Source organism: Uloborus diversus, chromosome 2 (genome assembly GCF_026930045.1).
Source record: "Uloborus diversus isolate 005 chromosome 2, Udiv.v.3.1, whole genome shotgun sequence".
Lineage (NCBI taxonomy): Eukaryota > Metazoa > Arthropoda > Arachnida > Araneae > Uloboridae > Uloborus > Uloborus diversus.
Window position 1 is genome coordinate 201,650,017 of NC_072732.1, and position 27,650 is coordinate 201,677,666.

Here is a 27,650-nt window from a genome sequence, read left to right on the forward strand (position 1 = left end):
AGAAAAATTAGTTTGCTCACTTTTTGGTAGTGTACTGGTGTTCCCCTATAAATAATTACACAATAAATTATTTGGGTTCACACTCCTTCTATGCTTAGCGATATAAATTGATTCAACGATAACTTTTTCCAGTGCCTTGACAATCGTTAAATCGAGATTATGCTGTACTTTTACTTGTCAGACGCTATTTTTCTCATCACTATTTAGTCATAACAATCAAATCACAATACTATTATTGATACTTGTTAGAAATGTAACAATGGATCCTCATAACCAAGAGTAACAGTGAGTTCTAACAATGAATGAGTGACCAAGTTTTTAGTATAATAGGTCAGATTTTAGCAGCTAGCAGCTTAAAAATTAACGAAATTATAAATGTGATTTAAATTGGAATTTTCAGTAACTCAGATTTGGTTAGATTCTACAGCTAGGTGGTGATGTCAAAAAACGCTTCCCATTTGGCTAAAAAAGTAAATATGGAGGGTTCGTTAGAGGTTGAAAAACAAAAGATGAATCGCAAGTCAAATGAAGTATTGATGAAACATGGGTTTCGTATCGGTGAAACGATTGGAGAAGGATCTTACAGCAAAGTCAAGTAAGTTTTCTCAGATTTGTTCAGGTAGAGTCAGGCCCTCGACCAGGGTTTTCCAAAGAGAAAGAGTACTAATAAATTTTCCATCACTGGGTGACAGTGCCCAAAGTTTTAAAAGTACTGTTTGATATTTTAAACCGCAACCTTCCTCAAATTTACGCATGCGTCAGGTCGCTTCTGATCTTATCAAAATAGGGGGAGATAATGATAAGAGAGATAACGAATGTGGGGGGATTTCTTTTTTTTACCGTTGGATTCGTTTATTAGAGGTGTTTGTTTGAGTTGAGGCTTTTTTTTTTTTAAATTCATTCCCCTTCCTTATCGGTAAAGCAGAAATGCTGCCATGGTGCATTTTCTTCATCAAGCTCTCACCCCTTTTTAAAATAGAACCGTTCAACGGTGCTAGTCGCGGCTTTCGAAATCAGACAGTAGTAATGAATTTATAAATAAATAAATAAATAAATGAAACAAAAATAAAAAGCGCGCACTAATTTTAGATATTTCTTTTAACTGAACACTTTATTTTCTACACAATTTTACATTTTGAAAGAAGTGAGCAAATATCTTTTGCTCACTTCTTTCCAACGGGAATGGGTACTAAAGCTTTTTCCATCGCTGGTGACAGTGTCCAAAGTTGGAAAAATAGTAGTAAATATGCAAATAAATAAATAAATGAAACAAAAATAAAAAGCGGGCATTAATTTTATAGATTTCTTTCAACCGAACACTTTATTTTCTACACAATTTTATATTTTGGAAGAAGTGAGCAAATAATTTTTTGCATCTTATATTAATGTTTATTTAGTAAAAAATCGCGTTCAATGGATTTACAGAAAGTCATTAAAAATGAAAATTGCATAGCAAAGAAATACTTTTCTATTTTATTCCCACTACATTCTACCACTATTACTACAGTATAGCGACAAGACAAAATTGATCTAAAAACTGTTTACATAAGAAATAAAAATACACCCAAACCTGTTTTTATGCAGTAAATAGGGAAGCGCATAAAACTTCGCGATTAGCTTTAAAAAGCTGTTTTTGCAACACAGTTATATATATATATATATATATATATATATATATATATATATATATATATATATATATATATATATATATATATATATATATATATATATATATATATATATATATATATATATAAAAATCTCGTGTCACGATGTTTGTTCGGGGTAAACTCCGAAACTACTGAACCGATTTTTATCAAATTTCATATGTATCTGTAATTTGGTCCAACTTAAAAGATAGGATCGTTTTTATATTTTTTTATTGCAAATTTCCTATTAATTATGCAACAATAGTGTGAATTAATTGTTTAGTTCTAAAAATTCTTAATAGATGGCGGTGTAAATTAATCGATATAACTCTAACATCGTATGACTTACTACTAAAAACACCATGATAAAAAAACTCAGAAATGTTGCTTAGAATTTCCATATAACGTTTCGGGATATTACAGGTTATTATTCACTTCCTGAGAAAATCAACTATACTTTTCAAAACGTTTCCTTGAATTGCTACAAATTCCAGATTTCACACCGTTGTGAAAAATATTTTTTTCCACCAGTATCAAGATTAACTAAACGTATTTAATAGGTGTATCGGTTTCGGAACGACTACGGGTTGTCCAGATAGACTCAACACTCAATAAGTGCGAAAAGATATCTGGATCACGAAGCTTTGCAAGAGTTGCAGAGGAGTTACATTCGAGCTACTTGCTTCGCGTTGGCAATGCGTGCATTAATGCTTTGAGAGCTTTCTTAGAAAAGCAGGAAGGTTCCAGGCTATTATATCAAACTTGCGGTAGGCTTCTCTGAAGGTGCCAGAATCATAACTGCCTTTAACCAAGAAGACTACTGAATTTTTCAAAAATATTCCAGGTTAATTTGAGGAAGGTTAATGAATTTAAGCGGAAAATAATTATTTTCTTTATTTTGTTCCCCAAAAGATTTTTAATATCATTAATTCTTGCGAAGACACGTCCGCAATAGAAAATTGCAGTGACAATTGCATCGTCAGGCATTGCTGCTACTTTTTTTAGACGGTAGACGAACAGCACATTCAGCTTTAAAGTTGCCTATTAGATATTCATAACAAACAAAACGCAATGTGTAACATTAAAGAAAAAAAACGTGGTATGGCTGTAGTGTTGCAAGAGAGTGAAATTATAATTTGGGATAAGTGTACTATGGCTCATGAGTAAAAGGCGGGGGGGGGGGGAAGCACATCCTAGGATTGTGCAAGATTTGAACGGCAACGATAAACTTTTAGGCGAAATCGTCTGAATACTGTCTGGGGACTTCCGGCAGACATTACCAGTTATTCCGATGAAATCAACGCATTTTTAAAACAATCGTTTTTATAGCGCAATGTCGAGATAATGCGATTGGCCATGAACATGAGAGTATAAACGCAAAATAATCTAATCGCACAAGTATTTTCTAAGCAATTGCTGAGTATTGGAAACGGTGAAATTGATCTGTACCAAAATATACACTACAAGAAATAGCCAGACAATTTCTACACTGCCGTTGAGACGAAAAGTGAACTAATTGAGAGTCTATTCCCAGATGAAATTAATTTTTTTAAAAATCATAATTGCCTCTGTAATAGCACTGGTTTTGTAGCAGTTTTGTTTTCGGTAAACATTCCCGAACAGACAGGAATATTTATGGATCGTCAATTGTCGACTGTCAAATACATATCCCGATGCATGCCGCAAATTGTGTTTATTGGTCGTACAAAGTCATTGGGAGTTAACACTTTCAAATGCAGGTTTGACATAAGGAGAAACAGTATTCGTCAACTGTTAAAAACAATTTTGACGACATACTATCCAACACTTTAAAAAAATTCCGAAACGTTACTGGTTATTTCCGTGATACGTTTCGTGATTTCAGAGGTTTTCACCTATTTCCCCAAAAAATCAAGTATCTTCGCAAAAAAGTTTCCTGAATTCCTAAAAGATGCACGAATGCAGACCTTGCACTGGTGTGAAAAATATTTTTTGCTACCCGTTTAAATATCGACGGAGCGTGTTTATTAAGTGTATCGGCTTTAGAATGTTTATGGCCCGTTCGGATTGACTAAGCTTCCAATGGGAGCAATAAGTCACTGGATAGCTACAGCTTTGCGAGGCTGGAATTGCAGGCAAGGAGTATGCTTGGTTCTTTCTTGCAATTTTTGCGTGGCCGTGGTTGCTCTAATACCTCTGGAGCTTTCTTGGTAAATCAAGAAGTTTCTAATCGAATAAATTAAACCTATGTAATTTTTCTAGAAGGTTCACGACTGGCATTAATAGGAGAGATTTCTTAATATTTCAGAAAGGTTACTGACTTTTATCAGAAAACGTTCCTGGTTTTTGTAAGATATGTTACTGGTAGAAATTGGGCACATCAGTTGCCTATTATTTTCCAGGAACGTTTCTGAATCGTTTTTACAGTGAACACAATCATCATTTTTTAAGGAGAAACTATATAACTTTCACAATTGAAGATGTATTTCATAAAGTTTAACAAACACACAAATGTCCAAATCTAGATTTTAAACCAGAGATGAATATGAAGCTTTAGTTTTCACTGAAGGTTTTTGCGTTTCAATTTCAAATGTGCCACTTAGTTATTATGATATGCCGTCACTTGATAGTTGGGCCATCGACTTAATTAACACTGATTTGCAACGTATAACAACAGAGCAATGACGCTGTCTTAGCTACAATTATTGCGAATAATGAGCCATTACTGACGACTGGAAAAAAAAAAAAAGCTCCCCATGGATGCTGAACAAGCCTATACAGTTGTCGATGAAAACAAAGCAGTTAACATTCCAACTGAGTTTTTTAATTCCCTGGATACACCAGGAATGCGTCTACACGATTTCCGGTTGAAAATTGGCTCAAGAAATTTATTCTTTTTCGCGATTTAAACCCACCTAAATTACACAACGGTACACGTTTTTTCATCAAAATTCAACAATTTTGACGGGAAAGTTTAAAGGAGAAATGTTTGTGTTGCCACGTAATCCATTAATAGCGTCATAATTTTCAAACACATTTGAAAGGCTTCAATTTTTGATTCGTTTAGCTTTTGCAAAGGCCATAAATATATCTCAAGAACAAACAATGTCTTCTTTCGGTTTGAACTTGAAACATAAATATTTCTCTCATGGGCTACCATATATCGCCTACTAACAAGTGGAAAGTTATCATACTTTTCTTATTAGCAAAAGACTGGTTAAGCAAGAACATTGTGCACAACTTAGTGCTTAGACAGTTTTCAGTTTTCAAATAATAGAAACAATAGTTCGAAGTCAATGTTATCTACTTCATTGAAAAAAATTTAATTTTTATATGTTTTTAATTTAGTTAATATATTTTGTAAAGAAGTTATTAATTACAAACTATAGAGAAAGCAGAAGTGAATAAAATGTAGTGTAGAATCTAAAAGTGTATGGTGGTTTACGCTTAGTTTATACATTCGGTTATTTTACAATCAGTTTCGATATTTACTATCACTTTCAAGTTTTTTTTTTTTGGGGCCAAAGTCATGCTTACAAAATTTACTAAGCGTAAGTATAGTGCTTTTTCCATAGAAAATGTAGTTAGTACTTCCTGAATTCAATAAGTACTTTCTTCAGCCTGCACTGTAAAAAAAATAAAATCCGAAACGTTACTGAGTAAAAATTTTCGATACTTGCTTGCAGTTTTGCCTAAGCTTTGGCTATGTTTGTATTACTGCTTATAGAAGTTCCTTAAGCGGACACTGGACCATGAAAACAAACTTTTTTAATTATTGATGGATTTGCATGAAATTTTAACCATATACTTTAAACACTAATACAAGCTTAATTATAAAATTTCTTTAAAAAATTTCAATTAGAAGACCAATTATTTAAAAAAATGTAAATAACCTTAACGATAATTAACAAAACTTTGAAAAGTCCCTTGCGTAATTAGTTTGATTTCACAACACTGAAATTTTTTTAAAGTCATTCTCTATATTATAATAAATAAAACAAAACTCACAAAATTGCCCTCACATTCAAATAAATTCAAAAAATAAAAATTTCAAAAATTTGACAAAGATTTCTTCTTTTTGAACGTCCAGTGTCCCCTTAATAAATCAAAAAGGTGCTAAGCTTTTTTTTATCCCTTCCTAAGTTTACACTAAAGTTCCAGAAACACGACTAGCTTCAAACAGGAAGATCTTCGAATTTTTCAAGAGGCTTCCGAGATAATTTCAGGAAGGTTATTAACTTTTATCGGAAAAATTTTCCGGGTTTTGGCATGATGTGTTACTGCCAGAAATTGGCCACATCAGCTGCCCATAATTTTCCAGGAACATTTATGAATCGTTTTTACATTGAATCACGCCCATTATCAATCTTATATATTTTAAAATCGGCTATACTATTTTAAGCTCTTTTAAAAATATTTATTTGATTCTATCAAATTAATGAGTAAAAGTTTATTTTAATCCAACTTTTTTGCCACAGCAACGCGTGGCTGGGTCAGCTAGTATATATATATATATATATATATATATATATATATATATATACGGTGGATAGAAACCGCATAAAAAAGGCGCCCGTAGAAAATAACCCAAAATAATCTTTAAACGAAATCAAAATACAGTAGCCTCCCGCTACAACGCGATCCGACTTACGCGAAAGGGCTATAACGCGAGTTTTTCACAAATTACGAATTTTAGAGCTAACGCGAATTCCTCGACGACAACACTTTTTTTTTGGAAGGAAGTATCAGTTTCGATATTGGCTACTAAATATTGATTTTGTGAATGTTATTACATCTCTTTAGCATCACTGACAGCAGCGAAAGTTCGTATACCAAACTAGTCTACGTACCGCGTTGTTAGTGCATCAAATAACCAATCTGCATCTTTCATTTATTTTTTTTTCTTTCTAATTATTAAAGTTGATGAAATAGAATGACGCCTTCGTGCGCTGTTTCGTCCAAAGTTTGAAGATGGGAAGAAAAATAAAGTTCCTGAGAAAAAAAAGGGTTAAGATTCTCGATATGCTTGAAAACTACAAAACGTCGACGGTAGCACGAAAATAAGTATGAGTGAATCTTTCATACGTACAATTAAAAGTCAAAACAACAGAACTTAGAACTCAGACTTCAGAACTTAGTTTCAATATTGAATTGCAGAGTAGTGTCTAAGCGAAGTAAATATATATTATGAAAATGGAAGCTGCTCTTGCACTGTGAATTCGAGTTCAGAAAGAGGCTGTTGTCATTAATGAAACGTTATAAAGGACAAAGCAAACGTATTAAAGATGCATTGAAAAAGAAAGGAGCAAACATCATTACCATCTTTATTTCTCAAATCATGAATATTATTACTGTATCTACCGTACAGTACTATTATAGTGCAGCATTTTATTACTACCATGCCGTGTTTTATTTTATGTCTTTCCCTCCCATTGATCATTCATTTTGTGCAACTTAAAGTGTTTTATGTTGAATAAAATGGCTTTTTATTCTTTAAAAACAGTAAAAGTTCAGTTCTTTAAGTAAGAAACTGTAATGTTTAGTTCAGGAATACTTTAAAGCAGTTTAAGGGGTATTTAACAGTGTCTTAAAGAATTTGGTATGTTTCTAAAAAATTGTATAAGTACAATTCTCTACAACGCGAAATTTCGACTTACGCGAGGAGTCTTGGAACACATCCGTCGCGTAAGTCGGGACTCGACTGTAAACCAAGTGATGATAGTTTTCCCGAGTAGTCGGACAAATTTCCCGAATGGGAAATTTTTTTGGAGGTCACAGTGACTTCCCATCGGGGCGCCTATGTCGTTACTTGAAGATACTACCTCGCACTCGTTTTAAAAAGAGCTTCGGCAGTTAAACCCCAACCTAATTGAAATTTTAATGTACCGCACGAAAAAAAAAAAGACCGCATAGAAACAGGTTAAGGTGCATTACCCTGGATGCTTAGCTTTGTCAGATTGTTTCAACTGGTCTTTCCTCATTGAACTTATTCAGCTTAATTTTATTTAGATGCGAAGGAGAAAGATATATTGCAGAAACATACGAAGTAACTCTAAGCTAGCCTAAATTAAAATTTGAGCTATTTTTTACTTAATTTTTTACTTCTGTAATGGGAGCGGTTTAATTCCAAACCCTCCCCTTGGAGGGCTGGGATGGGGGTGAGTTAGAGCTTTGCTGTTACCTATTTTATCCAGTTGCATTTTTTTTCTAATAAGATGATTGTTGTTCATATCCGCACCATGATCATTTGCACATTGGGAGAGCACTGGGAGAGTTCGAAACTATTGGTAGAAGTTCTAAACGCATTCGTCATAGTTTCTTGTTCTAGAAAAAAGCTCGAAACACGTACAAATTATTATTTTCCAAGTACAACATTCTTTTGAGAAAGTTGATACTTCATGTTATGATGTATAATGTTATGATGCATGTAAACGACGTTTACTTTGTTAGAGACCATTTAAAAATTTGGGGACTGCTGATTGGCTACCAGACAAAAACTTTATCCATTTCTTTCGAAGTTTTACATGATATAACTACTGTTTCATTTCGAAACAAGAACTTCTTGATAATATTCGAAAAGTTTGCGAAATTGAATACATTCAAACGTGAATTCAGACCTTTTGAGGAAGGTAATTTATTGACATGCGTTGGTTGAGGGGAAAAATACGACTAACGCATTTGAGCCGACTTACTAAACAAAAGTCCCAAATCAATTGCGAGGCCTCAAGTTCAGTAAAGGTTGTTTATATGCGTCAGTGTTACTACTAAGTCTTCTTTTTCTTAAAGTCCCAAATTAATTGCAAGGTCTCAATGAGTAAATGTCGTTTATATGCGTCAGTGTGACTAAATCTTTTTCTTAAAAGTCCCAGATTAATTATAAGGTCTCAAGTTGAGTAAAGGTCGTCTATATTGGTCAGTGTTACTACTAAGTCTTCTTTTTCTTTTAAAGCCCCAAATTAATTTTAAGGTCTCAAGTTGAGTAAAGGTTGCTATGTGTGTCAGTGTTACTAAGTCTTCTTTTTCTTTTAAAGCCTCAAATTAATTGTAAGGTCTCAAGTTGTGTAAAGGTCGTTTATATGGGTCAGTGTTACTACTAAGTCTTCTTTTTCTTTTAAAGCCCCAAATTAATTGCAAGGTCTCAAGTTGAGTAAAGGTTGCTTATATGCGTCAGTGTTGATACTAAATCTTCTTTTTCGTCAGAATCTTCTTTTTGCAATCGTCTGCTGCACTAAACTTAAATTTCCTTTGATTCTTAATGCTGCGAATGTGGTTGTGGGAGTTTTCTGTACTTTTGATTAAAAATACCCATGTCAATTGGTTCTGATAGTGTTACTGCTTTCACTTTAGAGCTGCTACATACAAGGGGAAGCGAATCGCCGTGAAAATCATAAAACGAGCTAAAATATCGAATGATTTCAACAACCGTTTCCTTCCAAGAGAACTCCAAACTCTAGCCACGGTGCAGCATAAGAACATCATCGAAGTCTACAAGATATTCGATTTCCCCAAAACAGTTTACATCTTCATGGAGTATATTGGAAGGGGAGATTTACTGTCGCATATAAGGGTAAGAAGATTTAAAAAAAAATACTATTTTCACTTTCATAGTGTAACTCTCTTGGACTAGTTCTAAATTCTCATTAACTGTTCGATCCGGTGATGGTGCTGCCATCTATCGGTATATAAAATAATGGAGGCAAGGCACTTAGTATGCAGTCCTCGACATAAATACAGTTGTAGTCAGTTGTGACTCTTGAATAGAATAGAATAGTGTAACTCAGCGATTCTCAACCGGTGGTCTGGCGGACCGGTAAATGATTGTTTACTTAAGTATGATTAAATCAGAATAACTTGAAAATCGTCCCTCAATATATGACGGCTGAAAATCTCTACATTTGAACCAATCAATTGCCTGTTTGGTGGTATTTTGATCATTGAAATTTTAACCAGTGGATTAACTCCCAACTCCAGTAGGTAGCGTTCATTGTTGACCACTTTTTAGTTTCTTTATTCTCCTAAAATGACAGTCTTACCAGTAAAACAATTAAGATACCGGATCCAGTTCCGCCTCGTCAAAATAAAGCATCACCCTTCATGTCAAACATTACTAATAACTATTATAATTATGTGCTGGAGCAAGTTTCATTGTTGATGACGTCAAGAGCGTTACTCGATCATTCGCTGTTATATATACGAGGATTACTTGTCCTCACATTTAAATGTTTTTGTGAGAGTTCTTTAATACCAATTAAAATGTTATATATTAATTGTTTTATTTGTTATTTGTATTACATAGTAAAAATATTTTTTTTAATGTCACTAGTTCACGAAACTTTTCAAAATTTTTTACCAGTCCGTCGATCAAAAAAGGTAGAAAAACTTTGGTCTAACTGACAAATCTCGTTGTATAGATGTAGTGGACAGTGAAGTTCCGCTGCTTCTGAAATGTTCCATAAAAGCGATTGCTATAAGTTTGATTAAGGAACATCAGCCTTCTGCTCCGTTATCGACTACTCCAGATTGATGAGTTCGTGACCAAGATTTACCAGGGTTAAGGATGAAACTGCATTCTCTAAATGTCACAATCGGCATTTTGAGTGTTTGGTTCAACTCAACTTCAACTAACGCTTTTCGAAATGCTTTACATTACGATTGGTTGCAGCGATGGTAGTTCTAATTCGAAAAACTTTTACTAAAAGTGTTACTTTTCACCCAATCAGAATGATCAAGATGGCGTAGTTACTCAGAATATGTTTCAATGTTTTTACACCAAAACTATTATGTTAATTCATAGAACTTGGCTGAATTGCAGATTTGATGAAATATTTAATATTTTACGATTTGATGCTTTGCAGTTAAGCTCTCAAATAAAAGTTCTGAATTGTAAATAAAAACATATTGTTACGAGTCCGGTGCCACTTAAAACTTTCTTCGAAATGACGACACAGTTCTTGAGAAAACACAGGAGATATATTTACAACTATGTACAAGAACTATCGTTATCTCAACTGCTAAATTAACCATAGCAATTAGGCAAATATCAATTAACACCGTAAACTAAACGGTTACACATGTATTTACATAAAAAATACGCAATAATATAGCGCAAAGGCTAATACACACTTCCAGCGGAACGCTGAAAACAAGACTCCACAGTTAGAAAGCAAAACTGACTCTCCTCCATTCACAAGACGCCCTTACCAACGTCTTGCGTTTTATACCCAGCAAAGAAATATCCAGAAAATCCTATAATGTTCTACCAATTTCTCATATTTTTTTTAAATTCCATTCACAAATCTTATCATTTAGAAATGGGGGTACCGTATACTTCAGTCGAATGTTGGGGGATTGTATGTACATTACAAGAAACTATTTACAAGTGACGTTACTAAGATAACTTTAGATGAAAAATAATGGAATAAACGCCTAATTTAGCCAGATTACAAAAAATTAATCATAAAAATAATTACTATTTACAAAATTTGTAACAATATTTTCTTTACTCACCCTTAATCCTTTTTTAATGAGGGAGCGCTAAAAAAAAAGTTTATTAGAAAAAAAGTTTTTATGAAAAGGTAGCCTAAAGCTATCGTATAGTGCTCCTCAGTATTGTTGGCGCTCGTTGGAAGAGTCAAAAACTTCGAACTCGAAAGAAATAAGGAAGGCAGTAAACACAATAAGCAAAAGAAGCTTTTCACAATGCGCTCCTTATCGAGGAGTTTGGCGCGAGACTTCAATCCAAATTCATTTCTTATTGCAAACATACAACGACGCTTCATGCGTTATTATACACAATTTTAGATCATTTTAATACATTTAGTTGCGAATTCGAGCGTTTAGGGTAAAACTCGTCCGTAATATAACTGGATGAAGTAGTAGCTTTTCTGCTTTCATACATTTACTATCAACAACGAAAATTTACCTTTAAAAAACCCAGAAGAGAACGCATTACTTATTTTGGAACATTTAATAGTTTTTTTCCTTCTCAGAGAAGACGTAAAAGGCGGGAAATGTTTAACTAACAAATTTTCCATCCGGGTTAAACTATCATTGTTAGAAACGGAAAAATTGGGACCTGCTGGGGAAAAAACGTGAAATGCGGGAAAAACGTAGATTCGAGGGACATAAAACCAGGTTTTGAACAGTATATGTGTAAAATTGTCTCATTTGTGTCAATGCGTGCGTTTAATAGTTGAATATAAAATTTACAATGTCCAGATTTATTTTTTTGCGATGTATGGGAATGTGGGGCATAGTGAAATGGTGAAATATTTACTCCGTTTTTAGCACCACCTATCTGGTAATATTTTAATCATGTAGTAACACATGTAGCATATTCCAGTCAAGATAAAGTTACCTCTGACAATTAAAGAACATAATAAAAGCAATTTTCAAAAATTGATACTCATATTGTAATATTTTGTTTTTAGTCAAAAATTATTTTTATCATTAATAAATGATAAAGTTCTTATTATTAACGTTTTAAATATTAATTGAGATCAACTAACATTCGATACAGTATTTACTTGTTTAATTTTAGGCTTATTTGTGTTTAATATAATGTACAGTTATTCAAGTGCATTCAGGGCAAAGTGAAATAGCTCGTTTCGTTTACTTATTCAATAGAGTCTGGTGGGGGAAAGTGGTCAATGGGGTAAAGTGGTCATACTTCAAATAAATGACTATAGCTTGGAAATAAATGTTCGAATGAATGTGAAAATTTTATTTTAGGTTCGGGGAGTTAGAAACTACATTTTGAATACAAAATTTCCAAACCTGGAAAAATTTTATTTGGTAAAAAAAAAAAAAAAATATTTGGGGAAATATGAAAGTTTTAAAAATCTAAACACCTCTTTTAACTTCTTTGGGAAATTTTTTTTGTTAGAATTATGAACAGATTGATGGCACAGGAAGCTTCCTACATGTCTTAAGATCGCTTACTCATTAGCAGTTAGCTGAATATATTTTGGATCATTTTTTAGAACAATTTCAGTAAGATGGGGCAAAGTGGTCATAATATTAGGCTTAACGAATATTGTTCTTCTAATGTCACTTAATAGTTATGTATAAGGCAGATATGAATGAAATATTAATTTCACTTAATATGTATGGTTTTTACCGTAAATGGGGTTAAATATACGAGTATATACGTATTCATACGCATATACTCGTGTAGGCACGTATATAAACGTATTCACATAAATGGACCAATAAATACGTATATGGGTATCTGCGATATGGGTATTTTTTATCTATGCAGATATACATTCGACTATACAAGTATATACTTGCTTTTACTCGTATGTATACGAACACTTATATACTCAGGTAGACACGTGTATACACGTACATACTCGAGTAAACACTTACATACAAGCATATGACATACAAGTATACAGGGTTAGGTTAAACTCTTGGGGAAATTTTTAACAGGTGTTAGAGGGGAGGATAAGAAGCAAGAATCACAAACAACATATGGTAACAAACACAATGCTGACGCGCTACATGCACGCAAAGCCAAAGACTGATGGATGCAAAACAGGTCACAAATTTGTTACACTAAGACAATTTTGCACAACATTTTAGGTCGTAAGAAGGTTTTAAAGCGATTGAAGAAACTTGCGGCCTACAGCTGTAATACATGCGTCGCAATCACAAAGCACTCTCTGTTTTAATAACGAGACTTCTGAAAAACTTCATCTGTCGCTGCGCCTTTGTTGCGACGCGTGTATTAGAACTACTACGGGCCGTAACTTTTAACAAGTTCCCTAAATATTTCTTAAAAACTAAATTTTGAGTAAAATCATCTTTGCGGAAAAAATTTGTGACCTGTTTTGCATCCACCAGTTTCTGGCTTTGTGTGCATGTAGCGCGTCAACGACCTTAAACTCCTTATTATTCTTTGCTTTTTATCCTCACCTCTCACACCCCTTAGATTTTTGCTCAAGAGCTTGGATTCACTCTGTAGGCATGCATGTATGTAAGCGTATATACTCGTGAATACATATATGTACTGGTTGACGAGTATGTACGTACACGTAAATGTACGTATATACGTTTTTTTAGGTATATAATTGTGTTTACACATATACATACGTATATACTCGTGCTTTCATATATACGTGTATATACGTGAGTAGACACGTAAAAACACGCACTGGATGCATCCACGAATTAACTCGTATATACCCGTACATACATTTTTGTACAGTTATGTATATACCCACATGTACATTTGTACATATATGCGTGTATGCGTCTATTATACATGTATTTACTCAGGTATGCACGGTATCTACTCATATATGAACGTGATTACTCATGCTTAAACGACACGTATATACTCGTGAATACATGCATATTTTAGTGCATATACTTGTAACCATAAAAATAACTGAAATATACAAATATTAGAGTTATTTAATACGGTTTTGCATTTTTTTTAACTATGACCATTTAACCCATGCTATGACCACTTTCCCCCATCCCATGGGGTAAAGTGGTCATAAATACAAAGGGAAAAGAAAGTGTTATAAAACTAATTAAATCAATTTTTTTTTCTAAACTTCAATGTACTGTGTTCTTTAATAATGCAATGTAAAATAACAACAAAAAAAGTTGAGGTGTTTAAATTATTTGCTGTATTTATTATCCACCAAAGTTGAAAACCTACGATTTTATGACCACTTTACCCCAACAGACCCTACTTTATCAAATCACTTGCATGTTTATTACTTATTTCTCTCATCTACATTCTTTCATTTTATAATTCCCTCATTTATTCATTCATAAACTTAATTTATTATTCATTCACTACTTTGTTCGCTTATTTGTTTTTGTCGTATATTAATTAATTACTTTTTTATTTGTTTATTTTTTATTTTTATTTATTCATTCATTCTTTTTTTTCACATTCATTTGATCAAAAATATCTCTAATAATCAGATAAAAAATATTTGATTCGATTTTTTTTTCACTGTGCCCCATTGAAAAAAGAAGTGAAAAATTTCCATTTTTTCTTGGAGGAACGAAGTTACTGCCAAAAACAAAAAATTCTTCGATGCAATTTTTGTCATAAAATATGTTGTACCTTCTTTATGAACAGTAAATTTTAGAAAAAAAATTCGATTTGTTCACATTAAAAAAGTAAGTGATCTTAACCATTTCTCTTTGGCCCACATCTCCCTATCTTAATCTTCTCCAACTTAATTTTCTGAACAGATCCGCAAATGCTTGGACGAACATGAAAGTCGCCACTACTTCAAGCAACTGGTAAGCGCCTTGAGGTATTTGCACAGCCTCGACGTGGCACACAGAGACATAAAATGCGAAAACATCCTGATAAACGAAGAAGACGAAATTAAACTCATAGATTTCGGGTTTTGCAGAAGTACAGGTAAAGATTTTCTAGAGATTTCTAATAATTTCAAAAGGTTTCCAGGAGCTTACGGATTCTCACCAGGGAAATTTTAAATAGTGTAATCATGAAAAAAGTTAAAATGGGTCGTAATCGAAAGAACGTATTAAGACACATTTTTGATGCAAAAATGATTTGTCCTATTCCTCTCGTCGTAGAGATATAAGGTTTTAAAGTCAGCCGACATTTTAATAAAAGCGCCTAATAAATTGAGCCGGCAATTCGTTTGCATCCATCCACAAATCGTGTGAAAGATGTCTTCCATTATTATCTAAAATTCGCTAAATTTGGCGGCTTTTCCAAAAATTTTGGTCGACTGTAAGAACTTATATTTAGATGACGGGGACACGAGGACAAATAATTTATGCACCCAGACAGGGTCAGATTAAGGCAGGGGCACATGGGACACAAGCCCAGGGCACCAAATCTGTACCTAAAGTTTAAAAAAGTTGAAGTAATTTCCAACTGTATCAAAGCAAGATGTACAATGTACATATTTAATTAAAAAAAAACGATATTCACATATTCCAAATCCAAAATATTAAATTACTTCATTATATTGTATAAGTGGGGAAAGGGGGGGGGGGAGAGCACCAAATCCGGTTCGTGCCCAGTGCTTACAAAAATCACAGTCGGGCCCTGTACTTTGAAACAGGTTTTACATTGCTCTAATGTTGGTTTTCTGGTCAGAACTGAAAAGTAGCACACATGGTGATACATGCCACCAAGTTTTAGTGTCCTTTAACAAAGTGAACTGCCTTAAAGTCTGCCGAAATGTTAAGAAATTTTATGAAAGACTTCTTCCATTATTTGCTTAAACTCGCTTAGGCAACTTTTCTTATCATTTCAGCTGACTTTAAGAACTCATATTTCAATGATGAGGACAGGAGGGCAAATAATTTATGCTTCCAGAAACGTGTTTAAAATGCTCTTAGGTAGCTTCTTATTTAATTGTTTTATTATTGCTCTAAATTGTAGTTTCCTGGCTAGAATCGAAATAAGAATCCTCAAAATTTCTCTGGAGAGTTAGAGGATTGTCAGCGGTACTGAAGTTGGTCTAAATATTTGGAGGAATTGATTGATACATATTTATAGGGTACGTGTTATGTTGTTGTCAGACAAACCCGTTCCTCGATCGCTAGTAGGACCAGTTCGGTAACTAGATTTGAATGTTCTGTATCAAACATTCTGTAGAGTTCTGAATGTCACCAAAATTTTCGTAATAGAAAATCTTTTTTTCTCCTTACATAAAAACAAGGAAGAGTAAAATTTGGAAAATATATTATCGTATTTTCAACACAAAGGATTTTTTATTATTCGCAATCGATTAAATGCCTAGGTTTAATATCTTTAAACTTAATTTTAAAATTTCTCTACAACAACAGTTCTTGGTTTGCAATTTTCTTTCCTTTTCCTCGTTTTCCCATGCTATCTATTAAAATATTTTTTTATTTATATGTGTTCTGACCTGCGAGATTCATCCTAGTGTCGATTGTGACCCGGATGTAAAAAACAGTTGGGCACCAATGCTTTAGAGTATCAGAAATTCACTAGGGTAACGCCACCAGTAACGGACAGTCGTAAGTTTCGATTTAAATAATAAGAATTTTAGGCGGGTAAAACTGTTGTTGCTGCGACCCGTGAATAACGGTGCAACCATCTAGTGTTCTCAGAGTAAATTTTATGAGCCAGTTGGTCTTTACAAGGCAGTGGTGGAAGGTTATGAACAGCCACCACGAGCTCTGCCGATATTTTATTTTTATTTGAATTTAGTAAGGTTTTAGGTGGTATAAAAATAAAGAACTTTTGCTCGTTTTGAAGAGAAAAGAAGAATTCTGTCCATTACTCATCCTATCTGTTGCTGGGTTTCATCAGAATTTCCGGTGTATGTTACTGGAGGGTCGGACCTTTTTTCGAAATTGAGCAAATAAAAATAGAATTAACCGATTCAAAGGATCTAGAAGCAGCCAAACGTTAGACGAGATGCAGTTGCATGTGAGAAAAATAGTTTTCCAAGTCTAAATACATTAATAGGCTCAGAAAATTGACTTAACCTGAGAGCAATGTCTTAAGCATGTCTGTTACTGGTGTCGTTACCCCTAATTACTTTTCACTCTTCCTCCTTCCAGTCAACAGTAAAGGCAGGCGAGTTCTCAGCGAGACGTTCTGCGGCAGCACGGCCTACGCGCCCCCAGAAGTGCTCAAAGGCACTCCCTACAACCCCATGATGTATGACGTGTGGAGCTTGGGCTGCGTCCTGTACATCATGATCACGGGAGCCATGCCCTTCGACGATTCCAATGTCGCCAGGATGGTGAGGAGCCAGCAAAACAAACAGATCAAGTTTCAAGCCAACGTGAGGTTTACACGAACGGTAAAGGTACGGTTACGGTTCTATTAAATGGCCAGTGGCGCACACAGAAATTTTTCAAAGGGTACGGGATCGAAGGTCCACCATTCTCATATACTCCAACACGCATCCAAACATATTCCTTTGATTTTATCGACTGTAGGAAAAAAAAAAGCATTAAAAAAAATATGTATATTGAATAATTACTTAGCATTAGTTAATAAAATAAATTTATGAATAACAAATTTTTAACTAAAATATCAGAAAGCACAAGAATGAATATATTTACTTTTCTCAATGTTAAAAGTAAAACATCGAAGCAAAATCGTCATTGTAGAACAATTTATGTTCACATATAGTTCGATTTTGCAGGGAAAGAAAGAGAGAAAAATAAATTTATTACGTATTTTTAACCGACTTCAAAAAGGAAGCGGTTATCAGTTCATACCGTAATGTATGTTTTTTTTTTTTGTCCACTCACAGCGTCTCACCTAGCGAACCGATTTTGATGATTCTTTTTTTTTAATGGATAGGGGATGGCTCAACTTAGGTCCCATTACTTCGTTTGACCATATTTGTTTTTTAGAAAAAAAGTTATCAGTAAAAAACAGTAAATTTCACGCATTTTCCCTATTAAATGATTAAATATAAAATCCATTGTTACAAAAGTTTGGTGCCATACAACAGTGATATTAATAGCAATTGTAATGATAATTTTGAGTGAAGGCTTCTCTGAAGCAAGCATCTAGTTTCTTCAGTGTCATTGCTCAATAGTGGGGGTAAACCAAACGTGGAAGCGAAGTAATACAGTGATTAGGATCTGCTTAGCCTTCACAATGCTACCAGGTTACGTTTGCCTCAACTATAGTAGTATTTTTATCGTTATCATCTATGTCAATAGCAGATGATCGGGGCTAAGTAAGGAGATACAGGATTGCATTACAAGCATCTTGTATGCTGTGAAATGTAAATTAGTTTGGGAAAACGTATTATTTAAATGGTTATAATTAAATTAACACGCAAATGAATTGCAGAAAGGAGCAAAGATAAGTCTTTAGTGCCAATCGCTTAAAGTTTAAGGCGTGTTTATAGTTTTTTTTTTTTAGTATGGGGCATTTTTATGAAAAAAATAAGGTGAAGTTTCGTGATGGTAACTTCTTACTATTTCTGAAATACATTTACACTAAAAAGAATAAAAAAATTTTGAAAAAAAAAAAAAAAAAAGAACCGACTTCAAAAGTGCTCTAAAAAGTGAAAAATAATTTTATTCTTTAAACACCATCGATAATACTTTTAAACATAATTTTTGAAGTTGGCGCAAAAACGATAGATAAAATCATTCACAGCCATAACTCAACTACAACTATAAAAAATTAACCAGGCCCAGTTTCTTCACTACCACTTACATTATGCATTGATGACAGCATATTTGAGTAACGATATAAATGTTTCGTTCCTAATTTTTGATTTTCTGAAAAAAATATGAACGAAGCATGTTACACTGGATTTTACTTTTTGTTTTTGCGCCAACTTCAAAAATTATGTTTAAAAGTATTATCGATGGTGTTTAAAGAATAAAATTGTTTTTCACTTTTTAGAGCACTTTTGAAGTTGGTTCTTTTTTTTTTCATTTCAATTAATTCAATAAATTTTTTTATCATTTATTGAATCTTGAAATGATTATTACCTTTGCTTGGAATTTTGATTCGCACTACATGCATAGGATTACAGTCAATTAAAAAACCTCAAGGACTGTGTGGGGGGGGGGGGGGGGGTCTGGACCCTTTGGATCCTCCCCTTGTGTCCTTGTGTGCGCCACTGACAATGGCATAACTGCTAATCCTCTCGCTTTATTGGAGAGACTCCCGAATTTTGATGCCGTTTCCCAAACTGCCTAATAAAGTAAATATCTTCCGAAATTTCATCAAATCAACGAAGTTCCCCAAGAGAAATAGATTTGAGTGTGATTAGAAATTCGGAAAAAAATCCAGTCGGAATCGCAGTCGGGTTGATTTTGAGGTAAAAGAGTCGGGAGTCAAAGGTTGAAAATTCCAAGAGTCGGTCATTTTGTCTCAAATTCCGCAACTTTAGCAGTGCTTTCGGAAATACCGTCAGACTGATTTTGGTGTAAAGGAGTCTGAGTCGAATGTTCTAAAACTCCTGGAGTCGGAGCCGGTCTTTTCCCCTTCGACTCCGCAGCCTTGCAAAAAACCCCATGGCAGAAACATCGCAATCGCAAAAGCGAAACCATTACATACACGAGTATGAAAATAGAATATGTCTGATCATTTTGGAAACATTTTAAGTTAATTTCCCCTTTTTTAAAGCTTTCATTTCCCTAAAAATGCGGTAAAACATTCCCGACTTTTCTCTAAAACAGCAAAAGTTTTTTGGTCATCTTTCATCATAAATATCTAGGAATAAGCTATAATTTTTAGAAATAAATTTATTTTCATTTATTACAGAAAAAGTACATACCTCTTTTAAAACGTCCCCCCCCCCAATCTAAAAGCTGTAGGTTTTTCTTTTTTTGTAACTTCAATAAGGTCAAAATAGTAATCTGAATTTCCTAACTTTTGGGCCTTCCAGATTTCCGAACGCCGAATTTCAGTTCATATCCGAGCTTTATTTAAGAAATACCAACTTTTATATAAAAAACTTTCAACTTTAAATTCAAAATTCGTTGCTAAATTTATTCACGCAAAGTCTCCCGAATTTTACGCACAGGAATTCCTAAATACAATAGTGTACCGAAAATTAAAACATCCTGGTGTAAAAGATAGGTCACTTACTTCAAACAGGCCTTTTCTCAAGTACATTTAGCGAATGCACCAATTAATCGGTAGTAAACATAGACTAATAACAAGAGTAGACCGAGCTTTCTCAGACTTGCTGATGAAAAAATTGGTTCATGGATACATCATGTGACTGGTGGAAGGCTTGGCGAAAACTTTGGCAGCATGGTTGCTAGATGGCAACATTATCTATAGTTTGGCACTCGACATGTATTTTAAGATGTAATGTGTTTTCATTATAATTTTTTTCCAGGTGCAGAGATTCAACTGTTTTTCTTTTAGTTATGCATTATTTTGACATCAGTAATTAGTTTTTGATCACAGTTTTCAGTAACTTTTATTTCATTTGGAACTGCTACGTCAGCGTTGGCGTGAACGTAATTTCGTAAACGTTTTGCGTTAACGCAAAAATGTACTAATCGGTATCTTAAATTGAAATTGTTGGTAAAAATCTTACCGTTTGCCGATTCTTTTTGGGCGCTTGCATCTTTAATTGCTTAGAGAGTTATTGAAATTGACTAAAGAAAATGCACAATACTATCTAAACGATAAACTCACTATATTAACAAAATATTTGCACCTTTACAATAACAAATTTACAGATCGGACTCCATAAAAGATCATTCTTCCGTGTTCCATCAATTCTATTAATTTTATTTCTCGCTGGTGTTGATCGTCTGCTACGATTAACGCCCGCTGTTGCTAGGATATCCACCAGTCACATGGTTTGGTTTATGAGCAACAAAAGGGTTGCCATAGCTTGGTCTACTCTTATTATTAGTCTATATGGTAGTAAACAGCAATCAGCCATAATGAGCCGGTTGCCAGATTAATTTACAATTGGGAAATCTTTACTGATTAATAGGCGAATTTTTCTTTAAAATCAAATTTACTTAAGTATGCTAAGAGCAACTAACTACAATTGGGGCAACTAACCAAGCAGCATCGCGAAGGCTACGCAGATCTTTACCAGAGCATTACGGCGTTGACAGGTTAGGTTTGCTCCAGTGGCGGCGATTAAGGGAGATGGGAAGTAGTGGGGTAAAAAAAGGGGGGGGGGAGTTAACCGCCCCTCCAGTTTTTTTGGTTCATTTATTTATTTTATTTTCTAATTTAAGAACCAAAACTAGAAGTTATAAAAAAAGCAGAAATGTCAAAATTTTCAGATCATAGTTATTTGTTTTACTTCGTATATCTGTTTACGAAACATTATATAGTACGAGCAGAAACCTTTAGTTTATGTATTCATTGTTTAGATATTAGTAAACCAAATGTTTTACTTAAACAAGTCATTCTTGCTTAATGAAATTAAGTGTTTGTGACACCTCAAAATATTTTGGGGTACATAATGTAAGTCCAATTCATGTCTGAGTGTTTCTTCGGGAAAAATTATGTACATAACTCATCAAAATCTTAAGAAAAACATAAGCTAAGCTGTTAGATTTTCATCAATTACCACTCATATGCTCTCAAAACCAGCCTTAGAAAAATTTTGTACTCCCCCCTCCCGTTATTTTTCATTCATTTTTTTTGCTGTAGCTAAAAATGCAAGGGCTTTTAGATGTCGCCCCGCCCCCCTTTTAAGTCCCAACCGCCGCCTCTGGTTTGCTCCAACTGTAGAAACTATGCGGAGTGAGTTCTACAATTGGATTATGTATTCTTTCTGATTCTTATGTAATATCCTCGAATACAAACATAAAAACCGTTTTCCCTCTACACGTCCCAGTTTTGGGGATGGCACCCCCTAATTTTTTTCAAGTTTCACAGCCTTTTTTTTTTTTTTTGGAGGAAAAAGGAGAATTATTATTGGTCACTAACACTTAACGCTTATTTCATGTAACCCTACTTTTCATTGAAATATTGTAACAAAAAAGTGTGGTGTCACACTTCTTGTTACATCCTCCCTCCCCCTTGTCACAAACTGTCACAATATCACAATCTCCTTCTCCTTTCAAAGCTTGACATCATTTGAGGCAGTAAGAAGCAAAGGGATGAAAGTGGACATTTCCCAAGTTTTGATTAAAACGCGTTTTAAGTTCCGGTCCTAGGTAGACTTTCCTTGAAAAGATTTTCTAAATCATGCTGTATTGCAGCATCCTCCAGGGATATAGTATTATCTCTTTCTCCAAAACAGGAGGAGACATACACCTAGAATTTGTACAGATTACTTACAAATTTTTTGATTTTGGCAGTTGCATCCTTTTACCTCTTACTGCCTCATTTGCGAACGACCTCTAAATGGATGAACAAATTTTGAAATTAAAAAAAAAAACTAATTTATTAATACTCAATTATATGATAGCGAATGATCTAGTAACGCTCCTGACTTCACCAACAATGAAACCCGCGCCACGGCATAATAATTTCATAATATTTTTTATTAATGTTTGACATGGAGGGAAATACTTTATTTTGACAAGGCTGAACTGCATCCGGTCACTTAACTGTTTTACTGGTAAAACTCATTTTAGGAGAATGAAGATTCGCAACTCCAACGAACTATAGGGGGCACTGCAGTCACTGTCTAATGGCGGACGAAAAAACTAAAACAAACGCACGCCGTAGCGTAGAAAATGCTAATGAGCCTAGTAATTTTTGTTTGTATGCATGACTTTTTTGTTTTATTCTTTTTAAATTAATTTTCTAAGTCTTATGGATATTCTGGGCCATGTAAAAAGAAATGAGAATTCAAGAAGCATTACTAAACATTAGAAATTAATACAAATTTCGTAGTGCGTAGTTGTAAGCAGTCATTTCCACGACGTCGATTTCAAAATTTATCAATTCTTGATGAAACTACATTTTTATTGTAGCCATATGAACACTATAAATATTTCATGTAAATAAACCTTTGTTTATCAGTGTTATCAAAAGAGGAAGATGAAAGATCTTTGTTTTGTTTGGCTAGCGCTAATTGTTTTACATTCGGTTTCGTATGTTTCTAATTTCTGAATTATGATTTAATTCTGTCATGCATCATCAATAAAATTCTCACGGATACATGGCGGTAGTTTTCTTTTTAATTGATCTTCCATTATTTCTTTAAACTTATCGAATTCTGTTATCTTTCTACCATTTTAATCCACACATGATAAAAAATAAAAATGGTTTACAACTGACATGCAAAATCTCGCCAAGCAAGTGTTCTTTGCTCGCACAATACTAAAACTATAACCCTAAAATATAATCGCACTATTTTGGCGATGAAAATTCTCAGCGTTAAACATTTTTCATTCCGTTCTACGATAATACTGCATACAATCCTTCTTTTGAGCTTAAGATAAAAAATAAAACATATTCTTACAAATTCACACAAAACAATAAAAAAATTTAACTTGTATAAAGTTATCCTCTTCCAAAAAAAAAAAAAAAAAAATGCTTCGAATAGACTTGCAAATGCGAAGTTTGTTAATCCAGAGTTCTTCTTTGTTTAGGATTTCACGCCATTTACGACAGTCAACTCACTTTTTAGAGGGAAATAATCAAGACTAACATTATTTTGAGGAGCTCGAGAATAACATTAAGGGAAAAAAACACTTTCTATTACTGAAAGCAATCCAAGACACATCGAATGCGTTAATAAATACTCATAACAAACTGCCTATGTTTACTCAACAGACATACGTGGAACGCAATGTTTTAGTTTTTTCCGCAGTTACGTAAATTACCGCCAGGTAGCGTATTCGAGCGCTGGAGTTGCGTATTGAAGAAACCAAAAAGTGGACAACAATGAATGCTGTCTACTAGAGGTTAGGATTAATCCACAGGAGTTAGGGTTAACATTTCAACTATCAAAATATCACCAAACAGGCAATGGTTTTGTTCAAATGTAGATGAGTTGAAGTTTCACCCGTCGTTCCTTGAGGGGCGACTTTCTAGTAAAATAATAAAAATGAATGCAAAGTGAAACTAATCGAAATGGTGCCCAACATACGGTCCATGGGACATATATAGCACAAAATGTATTTATTTTCTTTTAAAAGGTGACTTGATCGAGAGCGTTTTTTTTTTTTTTAAATCTTATCTATGATCCATATGAGTCATATAGTAAAAAACGTAGTTAAATATCATTTTTTATTTTTATTTCGTTTAGAACCTAATCACCAGAATGCTGGAACCTGACATTACTTGTCGAGCCACCATGGATCACGTGAGCCGCCACGAATGGACCGTGGCTGGAGGGAACTACCAGCAGCTCCAAAGCAGGGCTTTCTTCCAATCCAATCCGAACCTTCAAAACGAGTCTGACGCAAAACTCAGCATGAGCCAACCCAGCAAGAAACTCGTAGTCTACAGAGGATCGTCAGAAGAATTTGAATTCAAAGGATTTCTGAGAAACCCGTGACATTATTTATGGCAGTTTGTTTTCAACTTCATAGGGACATTTGTAAATTAACTCTTCGAGACAGTTTTGTAGTGTAATTTTCATTAGTCAGAATCAGTGATAAAACTGTAACAAAAAATGATTATATGTTTTTTTATTTTTATGTATAACCATGGCATGTGATCAGTGACGTGCGGTCCGCCCAAACAGAGCTTGGGCACTCCAGAAACATTTTTCATCTCCCCATGCTTGGAATTGCTTGCTTGGTTTCTAATCTGAAGGAGCTCCAACAGCGATCTCCTATCATTGGATAGGAACCATGGCGACACTGTGTTGTCATGGCAACACCCCTGCATTCTTCCTCGCGCATGGGCAGAACCATTGTGAAGAGATAAAATGGAGGGAGTGAAGACTTTCAATCGTGAAGCAAAGATCTCAAGTCACGTGATAGATTTCCAAGCAAAGCATTGGTATCTTTCGCTAGTTTCAAGCAAAACGTGTCAACCATTCGTCGTTGCTGAGTCACGTGACTTCGGAGTTCCGACTCAACCTCTGCTAAGTCAAAGATTGCACTTGCTCCCTCCATTTACTAATTCCTGCTTTAGGGGTTGTATTAGTTGCATTTACATGTCCTTTGTCTAGGGATACGTACTCCGGGGAAATCGCCGTTTGAGCGACTAAGAAATGTTTTTTTTAACTTATTTTCAGTATAAGTTAAGAAAAGAAAAAACTTACAATTCATATTTCCCGTTAACGATGAGCATACAAATTAGAGATGAAAGTTATTTTTGCAGTGCCCAAGCTGTGCTTGGTTTGCTTTGGCGGACTGCACGTCAGGCATTGCGTTCAACGAAAATCAAATAGGTGTTCGCGTCAAAAGAGCGATTTTTAGCATCAAGGGCCCGCAAAGTTGGAGAGAAGTGGGTACAGTGAGACAGTGAGAACAGTGAGACAACAGAGATATAATATATTTTCTGCTTGGATAATTCGAGCCTGGAAAAACATTTTAAAAATCAAGTCGACATACTGTGAACAATATTATAGAATAAAAGAATTTTTCAAAAAAATGCCAAGCCTTTTCATAATGCACTCAAAAGGAGAAAATAACTTTTCTGGGTCAGAAAGGACAATTTAAGAATTCCTGTAGTTTTCGAAAATTCCAAGAAAATGACTCCACAAACGAAGAAAAGTGCGGCTCAAGTCATGAGGAGAATTCCTCTTATCATTATCTAGCTTTCAATCATAGCTTTGAGTGAACATGCATATTTTTCTTATTGGGAAAGTTTGGTTTGAAATGACTAGAACCGCACTTTTCTTCGTTTGTGGTGTCATTTTCTTGGAATTTTCGAAAACTACAGGAATTCTTAAGTTGTCCTTTCTGACCCAGAAAAGTTATTTTGTCCTTTTGAGTACATTATGGAAAGGGCTTGGTATTTTCTGAAAAATTCTGTTATTTTAGTCTTTTAGTGTAAATGTATTTCAGAAATAGAATAATTTTACCCTCACGAAACTTCACCTAATTTTTTCATATAAATAATCGGTATTAAAAGGGACAAACCTATATACGTGTCTAAAACATTAAGCAGTTGGCACTAAAATTTAATCCTTGTTCCTGTTTAGAATTTATGCTTGCTAATTTCATGCCTGGTTCAGAGAAGCCTTGATTCAAAATTTTAATTATGATTGCTTTTAACATTACTGTTGCAAGGCAAAAAAATTTGTAACAATGGGTTTTATATTTAAACATTTAACAGGGAAATTACATGAAATTTGCTGTTTTCCATCCTAACTGAAATAATAATTTTATTTTAGAATTTTAATTTTTCAGCGCTAAGTTGTACCTTAAGATTAAGCAAATCATTTAGTGAAATACCGAAGTCTCTAAGTGGTCTAGTTGCAGAGATATAAGCATAACCAGGCCACAGATTTCTCAGTGATAATCACGCCAAGTATAATAAAAGTGCTTAAAAAAGGCTGCTTTCAAGAATCATGTAGTAGGGTGAATCACCAGTAAAGGCCGGTGCATCAGTAGTGACCACTTCAAGGTTTAAAACGCAATAGTAGTAGCCACAGTGAAGTGTATTTTTAAACTGCAGGTCGACAGCAGTTTTTGCCCCTCTTGAAACTCAATGAGTGTTTTATAGCCTAACGCTTTCTAAATCTTCCCAATTTCTAAAAATGACAGAATTTCAATTTGTTCAATTTTATCCATTTCTTCTCAAACCTCAAATCCAGCAGTGACTACTCCAGAATCTGAAAATTTCAGTAATGGCCATCTGACAATCTCCCATCTGAAGTGATGTACATTATTGACTTTAAATGTGTTGTTCAAATTGTGTTCAAATGTGTTATCCACTATGTTCGAAAAACTGATGAATACAATTGGTTCAATATGATAGTTAAATAAACTACCAACAAAAAAATTACATTGTTATTGTTCATTTCTTTCTTCAAAGCATAAGTAAACTTAAAGTGGTCACTACTGAATCACTGGCCATTGCTGGTGTTTTGATTTATGTCATCATAGTTTGAAGCCATCGAAGTAAAATATTTCCATTGTTTGTTGAGCTGTTTCTAAACTGTTAGATAAACTTTACAGAATGGTGCTATTAATCTTACCATTAGCCTATTGATTAACGTTCATTTTAGCAGTAGAGCGATGATTTTAATTTTTTTTTTGTCTGAGAATGGCAGTCATTAAGTTCATATATTGCGATTACGGAACAGTGAGACACCATTAATTAATTGCTCACTGCTCTCATGGCACGTTCATATTAAAAGTAGAGAAATTATGCATTTAATTAAGTTTACTTACAACTAGCCTGTTAATGCAAATAATCTTTACTAATAATAAAACTGAAAATTTGTGTGTCTGTATATCTGGATCTCTGTCTGTTACACGCATAGCGCCTAGACCGTACGGCCGATTTTCATGAAATTTGGCTCAAAATTAGTTCGCAGAGCAAATCAAAGCGATTTTTCGAAAATTTCATTTTGTTCTTTTTCTATTCCAATTCTAAGGACATTTTACCAAGTTTACGAACAATTACCATAACGTGGACGGGCAAACTACCATATGCGACCATGGGCGAACAAATTAACATAGCAAATTGGCGAGAAATACACCATCCAT

General features: G+C 34.1%; 1 protein-coding gene across 1 annotated transcript; it reads left to right on the top strand.

The window, feature by feature from the left end:
* The first annotated feature begins 509 nt into the window (after nucleotides 1–509).
* On the top strand, nucleotides 510–24,538 carry LOC129216757 (testis-specific serine/threonine-protein kinase 1-like). Its single transcript, XM_054850974.1, is given in 5 exon segments — nucleotides 510–619; nucleotides 8,979–9,198; nucleotides 14,853–15,027; nucleotides 17,178–17,428; nucleotides 24,287–24,538. Coding segments are annotated over 5 exon segments (1,008 nt in total).
* Nucleotides 24,539–27,650: the final 3,112 nt, after the last annotated feature.